The sequence below is a fragment of the Ornithodoros turicata genome, chromosome 1 (genome assembly GCF_037126465.1).
Source record: "Ornithodoros turicata isolate Travis chromosome 1, ASM3712646v1, whole genome shotgun sequence".
Lineage (NCBI taxonomy): Eukaryota > Metazoa > Arthropoda > Arachnida > Ixodida > Argasidae > Ornithodoros > Ornithodoros turicata.
Genome location: NC_088201.1, coordinates 27,056,107 through 27,077,288, shown reverse-complemented (window position 1 = coordinate 27,077,288; position 21,182 = coordinate 27,056,107). Strand labels below are relative to the sequence as shown.

At 43.4% G+C, this 21,182-nt stretch overlaps 1 protein-coding gene across 1 annotated transcript in view; it reads left to right on the top strand.

The window, feature by feature from the left end:
• Positions 1-21,182, top strand: part of LOC135377742 (uncharacterized) — a 65,430-nt gene that overhangs the window by 32,409 nt on the left and 11,839 nt on the right. Inside the window, exons 10-17 of the mRNA XM_064610385.1 lie at positions 461-660; positions 3,116-3,252; positions 3,374-3,571; positions 6,126-6,177; positions 6,346-6,537; positions 12,356-12,433; positions 16,208-16,267; positions 16,371-16,532. Coding sequence (XP_064466455.1) covers positions 461-660; positions 3,116-3,252; positions 3,374-3,571; positions 6,126-6,177; positions 6,346-6,537; positions 12,356-12,433; positions 16,208-16,267; positions 16,371-16,532 — 1,079 coding nt within the window. The remainder of the gene's footprint in view (positions 1-460; positions 661-3,115; positions 3,253-3,373; positions 3,572-6,125; positions 6,178-6,345; positions 6,538-12,355; positions 12,434-16,207; positions 16,268-16,370; positions 16,533-21,182) is intronic.

Sequence of the window (21,182 nt, the reverse complement as noted above, 5' to 3'; positions counted from 1 at the left end):
CTACTATACAGGGTGCTTATTTTTATTCATTACAGAATTTTTATTAAAAAACTAGCAGAGCAAAATAGTTGACGTTTTTGCAGTTGTTCTACGGCCAGGCTGACATCCCCTCGAAGAAAGTATGCAACTACAAGATGACTAATTACCTAAAATGCATTAATTAATAAATAAATTATTAAAACGGGGACACATGTTGCAACTATGTGTCAGAAAGCCCTATCAGTTTACAAATGGCTAGTCGGTGCTTGCGTGCATTTGGATTATGTATTTGCTGATTATTTTTTCTTGGTCTACTGCTCATCTGAAGTGCCCATTCAAGCAAAATGGCATTTGAGCTATAATTTGAGTGAAATGGCTATAACTTTGACGTTTGGACGGTATTGTCTGATACCTACATAAGAAAATGCCTTCATAGAGTTTTCAGCAATTAATGTTGATATTGCTTACTGACTTTGTGCAGGATGGAAGAAAGTGGTGGTGGGTTTCCCTTTGGACTCCTGCGTGCTCCTTCTCTACCTCCTCCTCCACACCTGTTCCGTTACCCAGTGCCTGCAGAAGAGCATAATGGCCGGCTACCCAAGCTAGTCACGCCAGCAGTGCCAAATACCGGTGCTCCCACTACAACTGCAATTTGTACCACTGCAACTGTCACAACCACTAGTCAGTACCTTTCTAGCCATTCGTTTGTTATATTCTCACATACAAGCCTCAACTCAACGCCAGTTAGTTGATCACGTTGCCTTTTTTTTTTTTTCCCTGACATATCTTAGTTGTTTTTTGTGCAGAGAGGCTTCGGTTTGTATGAGGATAGCAGTCCGTATAGCTTTAGTTGAATCTAAGGGCTACTCATATTAAAAGGTACTGTAAAGCACTAGAGCTGCAATCTCTGAAAATGTGTCTAATTTGATAACCGGAGCCCTGAGTACTCTTGCATTACAATTTTCGTGCTAATTGCGCCCATAGTTTTTTTAGAAAATTCAAATGGAAAATTACGGGCAACACTGCGTTGAAGTCGCCACCAATTGCGCATTGCTCGTCATGTACGGTGTCAAAACTACATTGTGTGCGCATAACACTGTGTCTGAAACAAAACAAGTCTGCTACACAGCCGTCAGGAGCAGCAAGCCAGTCAGGAACATAGATCACTATTGCATGACAACTTGGGGATTACCTATTTCTCACCAGACGTCGTCCAGAGCCGTTTTACCGCGATTTTACTAGCAAATTCAAACTATCTAACATTCCCTGTCACATGTATAACTTATTTTGTGCCGGGTTTACAAGCAACAAGCTGTTAAACTATGCTGGCATCATAACCTGTCTATCTGCTGCTTTACGGTAATTTTAAGGGCCACCCTTTGATTTGGCCACCCCTCTCACATTGGAAAACCTAACGTTGAAAAAAGGGGGCCCTTAGTACAGTCAACCGCCGCTTATTCAGGTCTTCACCTATCTGGAGCCCGAGCTATCCGGAAAACAGGCGTGGACAGATATTCAGTCTATGCAATTGGTCTTCATTTATTCAGGCTTCAGTTTCTGGGTCTGGACAAGAATTTGAAGAAACGGTATAGAAAAACACGCGACAACCGCCTGCTCTTATCCGGTGTTGCGCCAGACTCAGTGTGCGACCTACATTTCATCAATCGGGGGAGACAACCTAGGGTAGCTTTTCCCTTTGTGCCCACGCAGCGCACATTGTCCGGTTCAGTTCGCGGTTCAGTCGCAGGCAAGTCGCCAAGCTCTCATAAGAGGAGCGAGGAATTTGAGTCAATGCTGGGGAGTTCTTCTTGCGGGGGCGCCACTTGATGGCTCTGGCTTGTGTTGGCCGCCCGCTCTGTTTGGCCGGTTTCAGTTTCGAGATGAGGTCTGGCAGCCGTCTCGTGGAGCGCCCTTGATTTGATTTGGGGGGCCTTTTCCCACTTGAGAAGGACTTTCTTCGTGTCATTGATCTGGAGTTGGGAGTTCTGCGATGCCTCGAAGCCCACCATGGTGGTGATAGGGACTGGTGTCTTGGGCACTCCGTCTTCGTGATGTGTCTGTCCTCTTCTTCTCCGGTGTTACATAAGGTACATGCTGGGTTTGCGTTTCCAAATAGTCCACAGAGTCGGTTCTGTGTTGGGAGGGAGCCTGTACGGGCTCGAAACAAGAGACCACTTGCTCTGTCTCTGTTGTAGAAGGTTTCGGGTGCCGGAGTTGTCTTGTTTTCGGAGTAGATGGTCATGCTTCTTTTCTTCGCTGTCTCTGAATGCCACCTCTTCTCTTCTGTCCAGGTTAGTTCCCTCTTGGTTGTATTGTTCCACTCGCGTTCTTTCCTCGCTTTGTGTCTGGTGGTGTCCTTGCTACATATGCAGTCAATTTGGTTGATTTTTTTTATCCAGTGCATTCGGGTGCTCCTGTAACGGAGGTGGCGGAAGTCTCGTGTTATTAGCGTGTCGTTTGGTCTTTGGTCGTTTAGTCTTTGGACGACACACCCAACAGCTCAAACCAGCAAAATGATTTATTCACCAAAACACACAAGTTAATACAGCCCACAACCATACGCAAAAGTCATAGCTCGAAAAAAGGCATGAAAGGAAAAGTTCCTACAAAAGCATGCGAGAAATAGTTCAACTCGGGTCCACCAGACACTTCAAGGACGGATGAACCTAAACAGAAGGCAGGCTTACACAATGCCCACAAGAAAGAATGGCGAGCACTCCCCTCAGAAATTGTTTTCGTGTGACCGGTTGTCGGGGCAAATTTGAAGTTTATTTCCAGAGTGGTTCACAATTTTTACATAACGGTAGATTCGCTGCAAAGTTACTAGAATCTGGGTTGTTTTTGTGCTGGCCCAATCTTTCTTTAATACACTGTGAAGTTTGGCCAATGTAGACAAAGCTGCATTTCAAGGGAATTGAATGTACTACATTCCTAGCACAGGGGTGATATCTTTTTGTGCATTTTTACCTCTTGAAAGCATGATACTTAACTGTAGAAATAATATGTATTATTCAGTATCATCACCAAATGGCTTGTTCTGGTGGAATCATAAAATTGTGAAAGTTTAAAAATAGCATATGATTGGGCTGCTTTATGCCACACATTAAATGATGAAGCACCAATACATTGTTGGCAGCTGGTGGATGCGCACTGCTGCGCTCCAGTGGAGGTTCTGGCAATGCATCTTCGGATAGTGGGTCTCACTTGGAACTGGCTGCAGAACCTTCCCGACCTAGCAGTAGTCCCCATTGCACGACACAGCCTCTGCCAAAGGTTGGTATAAAAATGTGTTAGCAACACTGCAGATTCACTACTCTAGTCTTGGTTTATTCAAAATCACACTTCTCGAGAAACATTTAACAGCTTCTTCTAATGTGCTTGTCTCGATCTCTAGTTCACAAGAAACGGTTTCTTCATGCCGGGGTCTATAAATGAATGTCCATCTCCTGTGAGCCAGTTAGATCTGTGGGCAGCCTGCAGGGATGGTGGTGGCTCTTCAGCTGAAGAAGATGATGATGAAGAAGAGGAACCCAGCAAAACAAAGCCAATTGTCTGGTCAGGCCCCCCTCTAGCCCTGGATGTCCGGCCACAGGTGAGTGTTTGGTCACCTTTTGTCCAGTCACTAATTAGTTTTTCACACATCTAGAAGCTTCATAACCTTACAGTAAGAAAATCATGTGAAAGATTATTATCAGGAAATTAACTACATTTCCTGTCTTATTTAGGCTTAGGCAACATGTGGGTCTGTATGCACTTCATTGTTATGAAGCTAGTCTGGAAGTCACGGATTAAAAATGCTAAAGCCAAAGATGAGAAGACGAACAACACACAGGTAGCGCGCTAACAACAAATTTATTAAACACGAACAACACGCTTAAAAGGCCTGAGAGATTCCATCTCGCTACCCTCCCCGAACCTCCCGGAACCTCCCCTTTATCTTAGAATCACCCAGCAAGATATCACGGCAACAATGAGAAACATGTTCAGATAACACATACCATAACACATGTTCAGATAAACACATTGTACCAATGTTCACGTGATCTTGTGTTAGCACAGGAACCAGTCTGTCCCAGATAAACACAGTTGCAAGACAAGGGGACCTCATACACACAATCAGTACAACATTCTACAAACTTATCCTTGTGCTTTGTGATGCACTTCCCTTCTGCCTAATTCCCTTCTTGCTGTCCTTAACTCTGAGGTTTTCACCCCTCCTGATAAGTGTTTACCCCTCCACAAAGATAAGTTTGTAGGATGTTGTACTGATTGTGTGTATGAAACCCCCTTGTCTTGGGGCTGTGTTTATCTGGGGCAGACAAGTTGTTGTGTGGACACAAGATTATGTGAACATTGGTACAAAGTGTCTGCAAGGTTTGGAACTTTATCTAGACATGTTTCTCCATATGGCCGTGATATCTTGCTGGGTGATTCTAAGATAAAGGGGAGGTCCCAGGTGGGTAGGGAGAGATAAATTTGGGAAACTTCTCATTTTTTTTTATCTCAGAAAGGGGGAGGGGGCTCTGTTAGAAGAAGGAATTTCTCAGGCCTTTTAAGGTTGTTCTTCGTGTTTTATAAATTTGTTATTAGTGCACTACCTGCGTGTGTTGTTCGTCTTGTTGTCTTTGGTTTTGTTTATTTTTTCAAAATTCATTTCAGAATACTGTTTCGTCCCTTCTGGGACCGTAACAAGAATGGGGCACACAAAAAGCAACAATAACAAAAAGAAAAAAAAAATTACAAGTATAAATACACAAAGACAATAAAACAAAAGTGCACAATAACTCACTGGAGTGATAACAACTCAACAAAAGTCTACAACGAAGATGTCGAGATGATGTCGAACGGCTATGCGTTCCAATCATGGATCGTGCCAGGGAAAAATGAAAACTTAAAACAGTCCATCTTACACTGAGGCTCTTGTAGCTTCATAGAATGGGAAAATGGTGTTGGCCTGGCAGATGATGAAGAAAGATATCTATCCTGTTCAATACAAACAAGGTTATGCTTAATCTGATAGAGAAGTTTGAGGCAGTGCACCTTTCCTCTGACCTGTAATGGAGGTAATCCGAGCCCAGCATTAGGAGCAGGCGGTGAGTCAGTGGGTCGGTACTTGTTACAAATGGAACGTACAGCTTTTCTTTGGAAACGCTAGAGTTTTTCAGTGCAGTGCTTGGTGTGCGGATCCCTGATAATGTCACAGTATTCAAGAATGGGAAGAATTAGATATTTGTATGCAGTTAATTTGACACTGAAAGAAGTTTGAGTGCAGGAAACGTCTCAACGAGCACGTTTTAGTGCTTTTAATTTGCGATGTCCTAACAACAGGCCCTACTTGACATCTTACGTTGTCTGAAGGTTTCTGGCATGGGTTATCAGCCAGCTTGTCTGAATTTCTGAAGAAATTAAATCTGTTGGGTCCGGGGTTTCCGGTCTGAAAAATCTATGGTTATTTCACTCTCCACGAACTAGCGATATTAAGCAATAACATTTTAAACATGAAGACACTCTGTGGAGAAACGAAACTGGCATTTTCTATGCCTACAGTGAACACAACACATTACTTACATTATTTGTTGCTGGAATCTGAATGTGCAATAAATAACCCGGTACATGTAAGCGGTTCAGGTGGCATTGCATACTGCTCCTTTCGTTGTAGCGATGTTAAGTCTTTGTTATCCCCGTGCCAGCAAATTTCAGATCAGCCAATCAATCAAACAATATTAAGTTTGAAAATGGTACTTGAGAGCACTTTTTGAAGCCTAACATTGGGATGTGAGGTTGTGTGGGAGTAAGGACTGTCCACTCTCAAGCTGCTGTTGAACCTTGTTATTTTTTTAATTTTTATTTTTTTCCCGCTACCTGATTGAGACGCGATGACATTTCTCACTCCTAAACCAATAAAATTAATGTGAATAATATGTGTGCCCCTTGCGTCTTTGGTCAGGGGAATAAATAGAATGTCCCTGAAGAAGTACCGAGTTTGTCGGAAGATAAAATTTTCACTTGAGTATATCATGAAAACCCACTAAATGCATGCCTGGTACATCCAGAACTGCTTCTCCTATGTTGCTAGGAATAAGCCCTCAAAGTGTTACCAAGTGGTGAATGTTTTGAAAATGTTTTTTGTTCTGCTCATTATACAGAAGCTGCAGTTCCTGCAAAATGTGGGCCTGACTAGTCATCATCGGAGGCAAAGTACGTCCAGAAAAATTTGCTAACATTTAGAGGACTGTGTTTGAAGTAATGGTATTGCTGTTGAAGGTTAACCTTGGTGAACTGGTGGTTAAGGCTTGGAGTGTTGCCTTTTGCACAAGGTTTTTTCACTCCCTATACTGCATTATGCCTATTGTCTCCTGCATGCAGAGCTGGAGCTTGCGCGGTACATGCGCCACTGGAGTCGTCTTCATAGCAGGGACCAACATGTGCCCCTCCCTTCACCCCCAAAAGAGTGCAGTTCACCACCCCTATTACCTCGTAAGACGAACTGGCTGAGTCCCCCAGTCGAACACCAGGAAAAATTCCTTCAAGTTCTTGGGCTCTCTCCTTCTTCCCAAGGTGAGTGTTCCACAGTATAGAGGTTTGAACGTGAACATATTCGGCACAACTGTGCCTGGTTGGGTAAGACATAAGAAGATGAACGTGGCTCCAACCAAGGTTAGCTCAGAACAGAGGGTCCCGATGTTTCGGAGCCAACTTGGCTCCTTCTTCAGGGGTGACGGTGGCCAGGGTGCAGCAGGCTTTATACCCGACGGTTCATTGTTTTGGAGTTCACGTGACGTAGTGCGTTGACATATATGCTTGGTAAAGTCCCCAAGGACCGGTTCAGTATAGAGGTTTGCTGTGAGTAGCACACTTATTACTAGAGCTGTGTGAATAGCGATTTTCAAGTTTGAGTCGGAGACAAATTGAATATGTCGGGCTACCAAATCACATAGAAATACTTTCGAATTGAATACGAATTCTGATTGGATAACCCAGCAGACCTCAGACACAATTAATTTTAATAAATTGATATGCAATTTTTAGTGAAGAAAACAAAGTACACTGGAGTTCTTTTTGAGCAGTCACTGCCTATTTCCATACAAAAACACTAGTTAACGTGCTCTGGAGACAGGTGACTGTGATGATTTGTGACAGTGTTGCTGCAAACCGAAAACAGTCATTCACTCACAACTTGAGTCACTATATTAGAAAGATATTTTTGTGCTTTACTCAGGTACTCGGGCTTGGGTACTTCTGTTGCCCAGTTGTAGTTCACTGAGTACGAGGGTTGTCTTGTCGAGGTAGCAGTGATGATTACAAGTACTCCTCAACCTGGTGACTTGCGGATGTATCAGTTGAAGACTCTGTCTTTCTTATGCCATGTCTCCAAAAATTCCCCACACAGTTGAGTTGTCTGCTCCTGTTACATTTGGCTGTGAAGTATTTTCTTTTGGGGACTCAGTAGCTTTACAAAATTATTTTTCAAGATTTGTACGTGACAGAGCCTTGATATTGTTTTTTTTCCGTTCCAGTCTGAAAGCAGACCTCGTTAAATCTAGGATGAATGGAAGTCATCTTGTAGTCAGGGAATCTTGTTTTCGAAGGTTCTAGCATGTTCCTGACAATTGCTCTGCTTTCGTTTTCTGAGCTATCTAATGCTTCTCAAAAAGTGTAGGGTATGTTGCAGAACAGGCAAATGTGATTATTTACTGGCTTCAAAACAGATGCATTGCATAAGCTGTACACCTCTGAGTGGCTGTGAGTGTGTTAGCAGCAACAGCAACAACGTGCAATAGCAGCAAGGCAAGGACAGGTTGAATTTCCATAAGATGTGACACCATTACGAACTTGCTGCTCCATCTTGTGGGAACATCCTGAATGACTTCAAGTCCTTTGACACTCATGGTCTCCTGTAACTCATGAAGCTATGCTCTAGCGTGGGAACTTCGCTTTTAATACCCTATGATCGACGTTGCTTTTGTGCATAGGTAGGTTCTGAAATCCTGGAGTGGCTGTTTTCGAGTTAAGCACGCTGAGCTGCTACATATAGGCAAAGCATGCTACATTTGTCCAGTTAGTGGGAGAGCCGCTACGAAATTGTGTGCATGATCAGTAACTACATACAGTAGAACCTGTTTATAGCGAAGTTTTAGTTTTAGTTATTGTGAAGTATAGTATTTTAAAACATGGGACCACAGGTTTACCTCACTACGTTCATATCTTCACTAAATGGAGCTTCTACTGTGCCTGGGGTGTGATACAGGAATGTGCCATTCCTACTTCACTCCCCAGGATAGGACTTTACTGGACAATATCGGCAAAGAGTGTGCCACTCTTCGGTGACGTTCTCCAGTAGGGTCCTTGAGTTCTTTGCAGAATGCAGTCCTTGATATGATGACACGCAGTCACAAATTCCGTAGCACAAATTCATAGTCTAGTCCATGAAGAGCTGGCGAAATATAACTGCGATGAGCTTATGAGCTGGTTGGTGTGATGCTATAACTATACAGAGACTTCTGGAAGCAGAATGCAGTTCACGATCCATGCACTTTTTCAGACCTTTTGAGTAGAACGGACCTCGAAAAGGTAATGCGCACCAGCACATCTTGTTCGGGAGCGACATAGACGCATTCACTTGTGTACTGCTTTCATTCAGTTTGTGTGTGTCAAATGCAAATGGCAACTTCGAGTGGCACAGATGAAGCGCGCAGGAGTCTCATTTGGGAGTTCTTCAAGTGATGTGATGGAAGAAGTGCATCGAAGTGCTTAATGTACGTTTCTCTGTTAAAGACGCCAACTGGAACTACTACACCACTGGCAAATCAGTTACGACGACATCTGCGATCTTTCAAAGCTTAAAAAGCCAAGAGACAGCGCGTAAAGAAACTGGCCTGAAGAACAAACAACAGCTTTATTTTGACTTTGGAGAGTGGGGAGGTTCATCGCCAGAGGCGATACTCTACCCCACGCCGCAACGCCTCGTGACACCCCTGGCTTCCCGCCAATGGACAACCGACATTCTCAGTCTCTGTTGAGCAGAGTTGATCCAACGCTTGCTTTCCGCATACCACGAAACACCTCTCGTTAAGATGCTGCATTAATCCACCGAATGCTCCTCAATGTGGCCTTTACAGCTCAGTGGTGTTACCGCTTGAGCCAAGTTGACTCTCCCACCTGCTGCCACTGTGGTGCTCTTGAGGATCTGAAGCATATTCTTCTTCATTGCCCCCACTATCAACCTTCCCGAACCGCACTCTTCGAGTCTCTTCGTCAGCTGTTCAGCGTCTCGCCAGTTCTCCCTACCGAAATTGCTTGGTCCCTGGCCCAATCCAGTCCAGCAATGCTCTGCACTCAAAGCTCTTTTGACATTTCTGGACCCCATCGGACTTCGATCGTTATTGTGAAGGGGCTCGTTCTTTTATTCCATACATTCTCACCAGCAATGGCCTGAAGAAATGACATGTGTGGAAATAGATACCTTGTCTTTCAGTTGCTTTAAGGCGAAACTACTGCCGGATTCTTCGCGGGCGAAAGCGATAACAGAGACTATTGCAAGGTTCATTGTTGGTGGCATGCATTCTTACAGTATTGTGAATGAACCAGGCTTTCGGGCCCTTCTGAACTACGACGTTCCTGAATACGATGTGCCGGTGCGCACTACGTTTTCGTCTCGGTCTCGTCTTTAAGAACTCTGACCTGTTATTGCAGCACACCTTGCTAGTACTAATGCTCATGACACCGTAACAGCAACTGAGTAGCGCAGACTGTCTGCTTATGTGCCTGTTCTAAAGCATGTGAGTGAGGCAACAACCTTTGCCTGTTCTGCTCTACACCCTACTCTTTCTGAAGTCATTCCCCTTTTGCATTGCCTGCAAACTTTGCTCGAAAAAGCATTGGATAGCTTGGATTGGATTGGAAGCGGTGTCGTTTTGTAATCGGAATCTTATTTTTAGAGATTTCAAAAGTCTTCACTAAACTGACTTTGTGTAACCCCAGATTCAGTCTTTTTTCTTCTGCTTCTTCTTCTTCTTCTTCTTCAAAATGTAACAGAACAGAACCATGCCTAAAGCCCTTAACTTTCTGCGGTGGAAAATTGACTTTTCCGCGAGATGTGATTTACATTTCCACGGGGCTCTGCGGACAAGAGAAAACATGCGAAAAAATGTGCAGCATCCTCCCATTATTGCATACCAACTCATCCTGCACGCTTTTCCAGCCTTTCGTAACTTTTCAGTGTGCAAAGAAAGCTAGACTCAACTCTGTCAATATCTCTCCGGGTGTTGCTGTCATGAAATTTCCTTTCAGTGTGGCACGTTCAGCTGTTTAAGTGCCAGCATTATCAGTGGTGTCATGTATTGCAGTCTTAATGGATGGGGTTTAACCCATGGAAATGTCGCAGATCGATTGAAATCCGTACATAATTCTGGAAGATATCAAATATTTCACGAAAAATGGACGATTCTGGGGAAACAGCAAATTCCGCAAGACAGGGCCAATTCCGCGAAATTTTGCAGATTCACGGAAAGCCACGGGTTCTAGCCATGCCAAGGTTCTGTTATGCACAAGCATTGAGGGGGAATTTCGGGAAGCTTCTTATCCTCCCAAGGAATCTACTCTGCTAACAAGTAAACTGTGTGGGGAGCCTTTCAAGGGCTGGCTGCTAAAAAGGCAGTACCTATCACCTCAGACAGTTGGCCAGCAAAAGTACCCCAGGCTGGGTAAAGCAACCCAAAAGAATCTTTCTATGCCAGCAACCCAGGTTACAAGTGAACGACTCTTTTCAGTGTGCAGTCATACGGTTACAAATCATCACACTAACCACTCTCTCGAACATGTAGAACAATTAGTGTTTCTACATGGGAATACAGTTACAGTTCTAAAAAAATTTGTGTGTATTTCATTTTGTTTATTAGACATCAAAGACAAATCAGGTTTTGTTTATATCTGTTCCATTATTCGTATTCGATTCGGTGGCTGTCTATATTCGATTCGTATTCGATTCGAACTTCAAAATGACTATTCACACAGCCCTACAACCCAATCAAATTTATGACTATTGTATTCAATATTCAAAACTTCTGAATATTCGCACAGCCCTACCTACTTTCTACATATTGAAGGGGAAAAAAAACATCTTCCACTTTCGGCTGCTCGTTTCGGTCCAGTTTGACCTCAGCTGTATGAACCGGAGCGGGCATTAACCGAGAGTTTGATGTTTTTATTTTTCGTTTCTACAATACCCTCTACATTGAAGCAAGTAAGACGTACACAGTGCAGCATTATGCTGTCCCATAAAATGAGGATTTGTTAAAACTGTTGTCGAAAGTGAATGTGACTGGAACACATGGACATGATGTTTGTGTGCAAACATTTCACTGATGCCCTTTGTGTGTGGTAAAGAAAGTGCCATCCCAAATTTGCAACAAAATGAAGCAGGTCCTATGGTGTACCATTCCAGCATACCTCCCCAAATGGTTGCATTTGTTAACCATTTTCCACGTTTACTAACCACATAAGCGTCGGACTACTGCTTGCAACAGCTAGCAGTGCACAAATATTTCAGTTGCAGAATTCAAATGCAAAAACAAATGCACGAATAATTACCATTTCAATATTCAAAGTGCTTGAATTTCAAAATATTTTGTAGAATTACTTTTAGGGCTTTGTGGTGGCAGGCTCCAACTTAGGTTTGAATACTGATATTTGACCAGTTGAATATGCATGCTGTCAGATAATTAGCAATTACCAATAGAATAATGAAACTTAACATTGTGGATCGTTCTTGTGTGGATTACAGTGCAATCCCTTGAATCAGAATCTCTTAATTATTAACTAAAAATTAATTTTAACTGACACTCCGGTCCCATCCAAGTCATGTGTATTTCAAGGGCGAAAACGCCTGGTAATTCGAACATATAAACGTGCGCAACAGTTTGTTCGAACGAGATTGCCCCGTCGCGCCCACCTGATTGGCCCTCCCGTCAGGACTGTGAATGTCACGAAGTTACATCGACTTCCCTTGTTCACTTAAACGTTCTTTGTAGAAGTGGAGATGGTGTACAGGTCAAAGGCCTCTTGCACATGCTACAGGTCAGCTGTGCTCATCGTTCCTTTGCAAGACTCACGTTTTTTGTTGCACAACATGCTGCAACCAAGAACTAAAAGATTTATGGAGGGGCATTTCACTGCTCCTTTAAATGTTTCAAGTTTTTCCTTGTATAAATAATGCAGCCCCTGTATGGCCCTGCATTTTTGGGTAAAAAGAAGAACATCTTAATTGTGTGAGTAAATACAATGGTGTATTTATTTCTTCTTCCTAGCGTTGACTCTAGGAATTTTCTCTCTTGAGCAGCTTTGACATCCAACAATTCTTGTAATCGCTTATATGCAGGTGGTGCAGTGCCAAGTGGAACAAAGCCATGTGGCGTGCCTAATGGCCTTCTCGGAAATGAGGCTGCACATGTGTCAGGTTTGGACATGCTTTCATAGACATGCATTTATAGACTGCACTACTGCCACGATTTGTCTATCATACAGTCATGCGTTGTTTGTCCAGACAACTTTGTGTCTTCTCAAAAGCGTTTAGGTTACGAGAATGGGCAAATAACATGGGTGCTGGAAGCCTGCATTCCAGTAACAAGACATTCAGTTCAGACAAATGGAACATGACCATGCTACAACTGAACCTCCCTGTACAACATCAAATATGATTATGTTTGGTTTCATTAAATCAGACATGCCGAGAGTCACTAAGTCTATAATATAAATCTGAATATGAGGGATGACGGTGTAGTGTATATGCCTTATCAAATGAGCAGTAATGGATCCATTTAGTTCTGAAAGTATATCATGTGCCAATGCAGTGTTTAGTTTAAGTGTATTCTTCATGCTTTTGGCATGAGGAATCAACCTGCTGATGAAGATGGCACCACGTTACTTCGTCCATTCTCTCACCACGCGTTTGGAAACCCATTCTGTAGCACAGTTGTTGTTGTTTGCTTCCGCGAATAGTATCGCTTCGCTTGAACGATGCCGGGAAAGGAACATCGCACCTTACCCATCATGCAGGTACAAGACTCACATTTTGCAGTTTCGCTTTGCAGTCATGTGTGGTCACATGAACACGTCTCGTGCCGTCAGTCTTTCCGGCAGTCCCTGCACCCTCCTGCCTCCAAGCAGGCAATTAGGGAATGGCAGGAACGCACTGCCAAGCTGTGTGGTTGCACTGATCCGATTGGAAGTCGACCCTCCTCTTTTGAATTGTCGGTTCGGGGAAGGGGTCAGCTTACATTTGGGTAAATACGGTAATTCAGTTGTGATTGGAGCAGAGCTTGTTGTGCACCATTCAACCTTTCTCAAGCACATCAGTGCCTTGAATTTGTTTCAAAGTACTTAATGGGGGTACTGCATCAACTGACCAAAAAAATTCAGTGGCGATTTAGCGCTAAATGCGAGAGAAATGCGTTAGCATTAAGCGCCTTGTCCGCTCCATACTTGACTTCCGGGTATCCACTTCTTCCGGTCTAACTCGACTTCCGGTTCTTCACTTCCGGTCTAACCTGACTTCCAGTTGTCCACCTCCGGTCTACACTTGACTTTCGGTTCAACACTTTCAATTACTATATGCAAGTCAATTTAATTAACCTTTAATTAGCCTCAATTACTTTCAATTACCTGGAAAAACTCCTTTAATTACCAAAGGCACCCGCAGGTTACCTGAGGTAATCTTGGATTTCATTTACTTCCCTTTACTTGCTTTAATTACTCTCAATTCCCATTTAATTGATGTTAATTATATTTAATTACCTGCAGTTGCCTTTGGTAATCCTTAATTTCATTTAATCTTTCTTTTATTTACATATATATTATATTCATTGTATACATACACATATACACATTGTATACGTTACATATATAGTAAATCTCGGTTATAACGAACTCGACGGTCGCGCGCAACCCGTTCATTATATCCAAAGTTCGCTATAAATGCAATGGACAAAAAATTTGATCCAAAAGGCCAGCAGTGTAAGAAACATGCGTCATGTATGCCGTTCATTGAAAATACATCGTTAATGGCGCCTGTTTATACACAGTTGCGGAGATCACGGCGTTTTTCAAGTCATAAAGGTGGTCCAGGTGGGCCGCGGCGAGCGCCTTCGCGTACACAAAATCGCGGAGCGAAGCAACGTACTTGAGTGCCTCCGCTGTAGTTAAAATGTAAGGAGGGGAAGACGCTGTGTCATCATCATCGTAATCGGAAAGTTCGTTTGGCGGCGGGTGCACGTCGGCAATGATGTCCGAATCACTGAAGTCCGCGACGGCCTGTGTGTCGTCATCTGCTGTCGCGAACTCCTCGAAAGACTGACAGCCGTCAGTCAGATTCGCAGCCGTTGCTCTGTCCCAAAGTTCTGTGTCGGTATCACGCACACCAAAGTCCACTTCACGATCGGCATCTGTAGCCAGTGCCTGATGAACAAATCCAGCTTTTCTGAAGCAGTTTCGCAAAGTTTCCCGCTTCACCTGCATCCGCCGCTGCCAAACGGGTGCACGTGCAGCGCGCGCTGATGGTGACAGCGCATTGGCTGCAAAGCGAGGTCACGTGCAAGAGGCGCCTGACAAATCCGCAGGCGTCTGACGTCGCGCGCTCGCCTTCTCCAGTGGTCGAGGGAGCTCTTTCGGTCGCAGTAACCGAAGGCTCCCCGGCAATTAGTTCATAATAGGCGGGGGCAATTTCCATAGACTCAATACAAATTTTGACGGTCGTTCGTGAGGCATTCGTTATAACCGAAGATTCGTTATAGGTGGGGCTGTTATAACCGAGATTTACTGTATATCATATATTCCCTTAAACTCAACTTTCTTGCTTTACTTGCCTTTAATTACCTCTAATTACCTTCAATTACTCTTACCTATTACTCTTAATTACCTTCAACTACTTCAATTTCAAATGATTTACCTCCACTTACATTTGCCCTCTTATATCCCCTTTACATGTCCACTTATACCTCTGCTTCGGTGAGGCTTCACCATCTCGTACACACACACACACACACACACACACACACACACACACGTATACATACATACAGCATTTTCCATTTTGACACTCCTAATGCTAACGCATAAAAAAATTGTAACATGTTCGGGTGTGCTCATCTGTTGTCGTGTGTAATGATGTCGACCGGTTTTTGGGCCACCTTATTACGGGGAACAAAAAGTGGATTCGCTATGACAATTCAATGCACAAAAGTGTGTGCTGCATGCCTGGATTATCTGCCCCAGCTGTCCCAAATCTAGAACTCCATCAGAGGAAAGTAATGTTGACAATTTGATGGGATACAAAAGGCCCATTGCACTACGAACTGCTGGGGAACCACAAAACAACCTCTTATGAAGAATACTGCTGCGAGCATCAGAACTTAAGCAATGCAATAAAAGAAACGTGACCAATACTGATAAACAGAAAGTACATTGCCTTCCACCATGACAACACTCTGCCGCACTCCAGAACGATCATGTATCAAAAATAAATAGCCTCGGTTGGCAGATTCTGAGTCTGCCCCTGTACCCACACAGACCTTGCCCCCTCAGATTACTCTTTGTTCCGGTCCATGCAAAATTATTTGCAGGACAAGTGCTTCGCATCTCACAGCTACATCTCCACAGATCTCGATGATTATATGTCTTTCTAAGGACGAGAACGTCTGCAGAGATGACATCGAAAAAGTGCCTGGAAGATGTGAGCGAGTAGTGGGTAGCAAGGAAAACTATATCCAGGATTAGGTGTACTGAAACTAAAAATGTGGCCTGATAATATCTGTTTTTTAAAAATGACACTACTTTCCCACAGAAACAATAGTTATTTTTTAGCCATTTATCTGTAGGTAACTGAGGCCGTAGTTTTAGTTGCTTTACTTTGTCTATACACTCATGTCCATCATAAAGTTGGTTCCTGTGAAACAGACTTAAGTATTCTTTATGTACATTTAAAGATGCATAGAATATTGCATAAAAATAATTCAGGAACCACATGGGGGCTATGCACAAAACTGTAAATCTTTTTGAAAATTTCCACACAATCTTAGCACATATGGTTACTTGTACGATATGTGACATGTGGTATACACTCACGTGGTAGCTATACCAGCACAAGCTTTGCACAAGAATAGTGCTTCAGGAAGAAAAGATTCTTCGTGAGCTTCAAATGTAACATATTTCCTTGACCTATTCTGTTCTTCTGCAGCTGCCCTGATGCCACTGGAGAATGGTGATAAGTCAGCCGAATGCCACCGGTTACTACACAGTAAGCTGTTTTAGTCTTTTTCTTTTTTTTATTTCTCTACTGTCTTTATTGATTTGTCTTAAAATAGGTGTTGTAAATAACATCTGTCTTCACTGAATTACAGAACGCAGAGGGCCATCCATTCTGCTTGGAAACAAAATGCAAATGGTAACAGCCAGCAGCACGGTAAACTCTTTGAGCAACTCTGTGAGCAATGACAGCAGTGTAACACCACTCTGGCCTGGTGTGGAAGCACTCATGGAGGCATATGCGCACTATCACCAAGGTCAGTTTCTCTCAAGTGGTCGTGCCTGAATGTTGAATTTTTGAATCAGTTGAGGGAGGAATATTGGACTACATACACTAGACTTTCGTTAATTTGACTTTGGATAATTCTATTTTTGCGATCAATTGTTTCTGGTGAGCACCCATGCATTTCAATGGATACAAAAGTTTGCTAATTTGAACATAGACTCAGTCTGTGTCGTGGATGGGCACGTAAAATGGAACAAGGGCTCCAAAGGAAATAAAATAAGATGAAGTTGGATGTGAAAAGTACCAAAGTAGTAATTTGTGTGTTGCTGTTGCATATGCATGCTGCACAAGCTAGAGAGATGAGGAAAGCTGTGTGGTGGAACGTGTGTTTAGTCGCGTGGTCCGTCCATGTCTTGCAGGCTCCTTAGTAACGATGAAAGCTGGGCATGGGGCTCTCTTTGCACACAGTGGGTGATCTACATATGTAACTGTCTGTCTCATCTCATAGAAGTTTTGCAGCAGTGCTTTTCAAACAATGGAGCTATACTTTTCATGTGAGGAGAAAACAAAAGGGCATTATAACAAACTGATACCTTCTGGAACATGCTTTGGGATGCACATTCTAAGCACAATTGTAGCAAGATATATTGCTCTGAGTACTATGACTACTTTGGCAAATGAAAGTGGCCTTGAGTTGGACAGTTTTCCTGCGGGTTTTCTGTAATTCAATCTTCGCACAGTTTGAACTAATTTCGTTGTCATACGAAGGTTTAATTAACGAGAGCATTATTCGGCACGCAGTCAGCAAAGCGGACGGACCTGTCTGGTTCTCAAGAATGTATACGCTTCTGTCCGTTTCGAGTCGCTTATATTGAAGATCTTGTAGTGTCTTGTCTAGAGTCTGACACCATGTCCTGCCTGACTGCTTGAGGCCATAAATAGATTTCTGCAGTCTGCAGACCCTTTCCGACGCCATACTGCTGCCAGGTGACTGCTCCATATAGACTTCCTCGTCGAGGACGAGGCAGATATGCAGACGATGCAGATATGCAGTTTTCACGTCCAGTTGACGCATAACCATGTTTTCTTCGTTCGCCAAGGCTAGTAGCATCCGAAAGGCTTGTCAACTTAACCACCGGAGAAAAGGTCTCATAATAGTCGATGCCTTGTACAGTCGCCGACCGATTTTTCGGACCCCGATTTTTCGGACATGCTCGATTATTTGGACTCGTTCGCGGAACGGCCGCGGGTCTCATAGAGTTGATGTATAAGAACGTCCAAAATTTCAGACGCCGCGCAGCTCCGTGACTCGATATTTCGGACTCTCTTTGCCCAACCCTGAGTTGTCTCGCGACGTAAACCCCCAATTATCAATTACTATCATGTTTGCCCAACCTGCGAATTCCTCTCTTGGGGTGACGGAAAATATTGGTATCATTCGAAATTCGTATCAAAAGAAATCAACCAACTAAAATATTGAGGAAAAAAAATAGGCAGCGATGATTGTTCATTTTCCATTCGTCTGAGTAGAAGAGGTCTACCCAGCATGTGCTGTCTGCCCGCGAGTCGCGCGACAGCGCTGTAAAGCGAGCTTCACCTAAAGCACGCATGCGTTAGGTGAAGCCGACTTGCGGACTTGATGACGGCGGTGCTTCTGACAGTGTACATTGACGAAATGTCGCTTCGGGAAATAGAAGCTGATGTTATCAGGCAGGGCTGGAAGCGCGTTAGGAAAGCATCGACAAATTTTTCCAGCCTACTAGGGCTCAGTAAAGTTTATTTTGAAGCGAAATTCGTTTTTTCGGACTGCTCGATTATTCGGATTTTGCGCGATCCCCGCCGAGTCCGAAAAATCGGACGGCGACTGTACTTGACTGGCTCCTACGGCGACAAGACGAGCTTTATATTTCTGTATTTCTCCTTTATCATTCCTCTTGATTCGGTAAACCCATTTAGATTAGATAACTTTCATTCTGGGCTGCCTATCTACCAGTACTGTTGAGACATGGCTGCCATCTTTTCATGCTACTTGGCACCAAACCACGAGGGAGGCCCGTGCAGTTCCAAGAACAGATTTGGGTCAGCCGTGGATAAGAGCCCTTTCATCCCGCTGACCAAACCGTGCATCGCTGGCCGAGTCAATAGGCAGTGCGCCCTAGTTCCCAGACTGTGGGATGGATTTGTGGAACGGATCTGACTGTTGTATATAATGCTTAGAGGTGACGTCCTTCCGTTTATGTTTCCTATTTAAGCGCAGGGCCCCAATTCTTGAGTTGTCTGTCTGTCTTCAGTCGTCACCATGCTGCAATAAATGCTTGTTATGTTACGAACACCGGACCCCTGATCCTCTACCTCCATCACGCTACCACTCGGAGACTTGGTTCCCAACAGTACCCAGGTCTGGGCTTCGTGGAGCGAACGTAGTTCTTCGTCCATTGTGTCTTGCCACTTCTGGCATTCGGGAGATGTCTTCGTTTCTGCGTAAGAAGAAGGCTCTTCTCATTCCGTCCTCGCAAGTTCTGTTGCTCCTTGCATAGTTTCATGCTCACAGTAGCTTTTTTTCGTTGGGTCAACTTGCAATCGCTGGGGTGATCGTGTGATCCTGGTAGAGTGACGTAACCTTTGACTGTCGTCTCCGTCTTCAGTGCTATCACCCGATTGAGAGGCACTTGTAACGGAAGAGGAGCCTTCCATTGAAAATGGAACTGCAATAGGAACATGTCTGACATCTCTGTCATAGAAAATGGCGGTATTTGATGTGCCACCTCCTTCATTGGCTCTGTATTTTAAAAGGTCTGAACCCTTTCTGTGTTCCATAAAACGCGGACTACTCCTTGCGGACGCCAAATTACCCGACGATTTCTGGGCGGAAGCAGTATGGCGTCGGAAAGGGTCTGCAGACTGCAGAAATCTATTTATGGTCTCAAGCAGTCAGGCAGGACATGGTATCAGACTCTAGACAAGACACTATACAAGATCTTCAATATAAGCGACTCGAAACGGACATATGCGTATACATTCTTCAGAACCAGAGTGAGACAGTCATACTATGCGTCTACGTCGACAATCTGCTGGTGATAGCGAATAATCACCATGTAATGAAGAGAGCAATCGAGGCGCTGGGTAAGGAAATCGACCTGAAAGACGTGGGTGAGCCCAAATACATTCTGGGCATAGAAGTCAACCATGATAAGCGTACCCGCCAAATAACCATCAACCTAGAAAAGGTATATCAACGAAGCCTGGGCAAAGTTCGGTATGGAAAGTTGCAAGCCAGTCAACACGCCAATAGAAAGAGGACAATGCATGAAGCAAGGACATAATACAGATGACGCTTGTAAGAGTGATAATGACAGCAAGATCGATGGACCGAGGGATGTTCCTTATCAACACCTCATCGGCAGCTTAGTGTATCTGGTACAAGCCTCTAGACCAGACATAGCTTTTGCTACGAACCACTAAAGCCAATCCAACAACTGCTACAATCAGTTCCACTGGAAAATGGCGAAAAGAGTACTATGGCACGCAGTCAGCAACGCGGACAGACCTGTCTGGTTCTTTTTCTAACATTAGTTTCTTCAATACTGTAGCCATTTTCAAGGTCATAGTGTTTGGAAATATGTAGATATAATGTGATGTCAAAGTGGAACATGCATTTTCATATTATTTTTGCTTTTTTTTAAATACAGCGTAAACTGTGTATAGTAAACTTGCAGGGTTTTGTGAAAAACTTCACCATATGTATGTGCTGATTCATCTCCATTAGCAATAACCCCAAATAAAGATTGGATAGTACATTCTCAGAACCAATGAAAGCATAAATAATTTAAAAACAAGGGGTAAAAATCTGTGAAAGACCATTTTATCGATAAAAATAATTTGTGACCAATGTGTATGTAGTGCTACCATTCTTCAAGTGGGCTTCACATAAAGCACCAATACACCAGGAGAAGTGTGCCTCAGTTAGCAAAATTAATTATAAATAATGTAGTAGGGCCTGACTTTTTCGGGTTTTATTTTTGGCCAAATTCGGGGGGTAAATATCGGGTGATATTTTTCATTCGAAAATTCGGGTGTATTCGGGTTATATCCCGTTACGGCATATTCTGTCGTCAGGAATTCGGGTGTATTCGGGTGATTTTTTTCTTTAAATAAAAATTTGTCTTAACATGGAACTAATGTTTAGCAATGTTATCAAACTTTATTTTAACACACGCTTATGAGTGTGCCACGCGACCCGGATGTTTTCGGGTAGATTCGGGTTAAACCCGAATTTTACAGATTTCGTTCGGGGGGTAAATATCGGGCGGATACGGGTTTAACCCTAAAAAGTCAGGCCCTATGTATGGGCAGTACCAAGCTTGCTATCTTTAAAATGGTTCAGTCAAATATCTGAACCAAAGGGAATTGGAGCAAACAGTGAAAGGCAGTTTTGGGGACGTGGCACTTGGTGTTGCAGTCTTAGTATGTCATACGTTTCAAAGGGACGCTGTGGAGCTGCCAACTGATTTTCAGATGAGAGTTGTATTCAGCCAGGGGTATTACTGCAGTATATTTTTGTATTAGTATTACGTATTATAATATACATTTTCTAAAAGTATTGGTATTAGTATTATAATATGCCAAAATATGTATTACTTGTTGAGACAGTAATACTTTTTGCCTTCCCAGTGGCCACTGG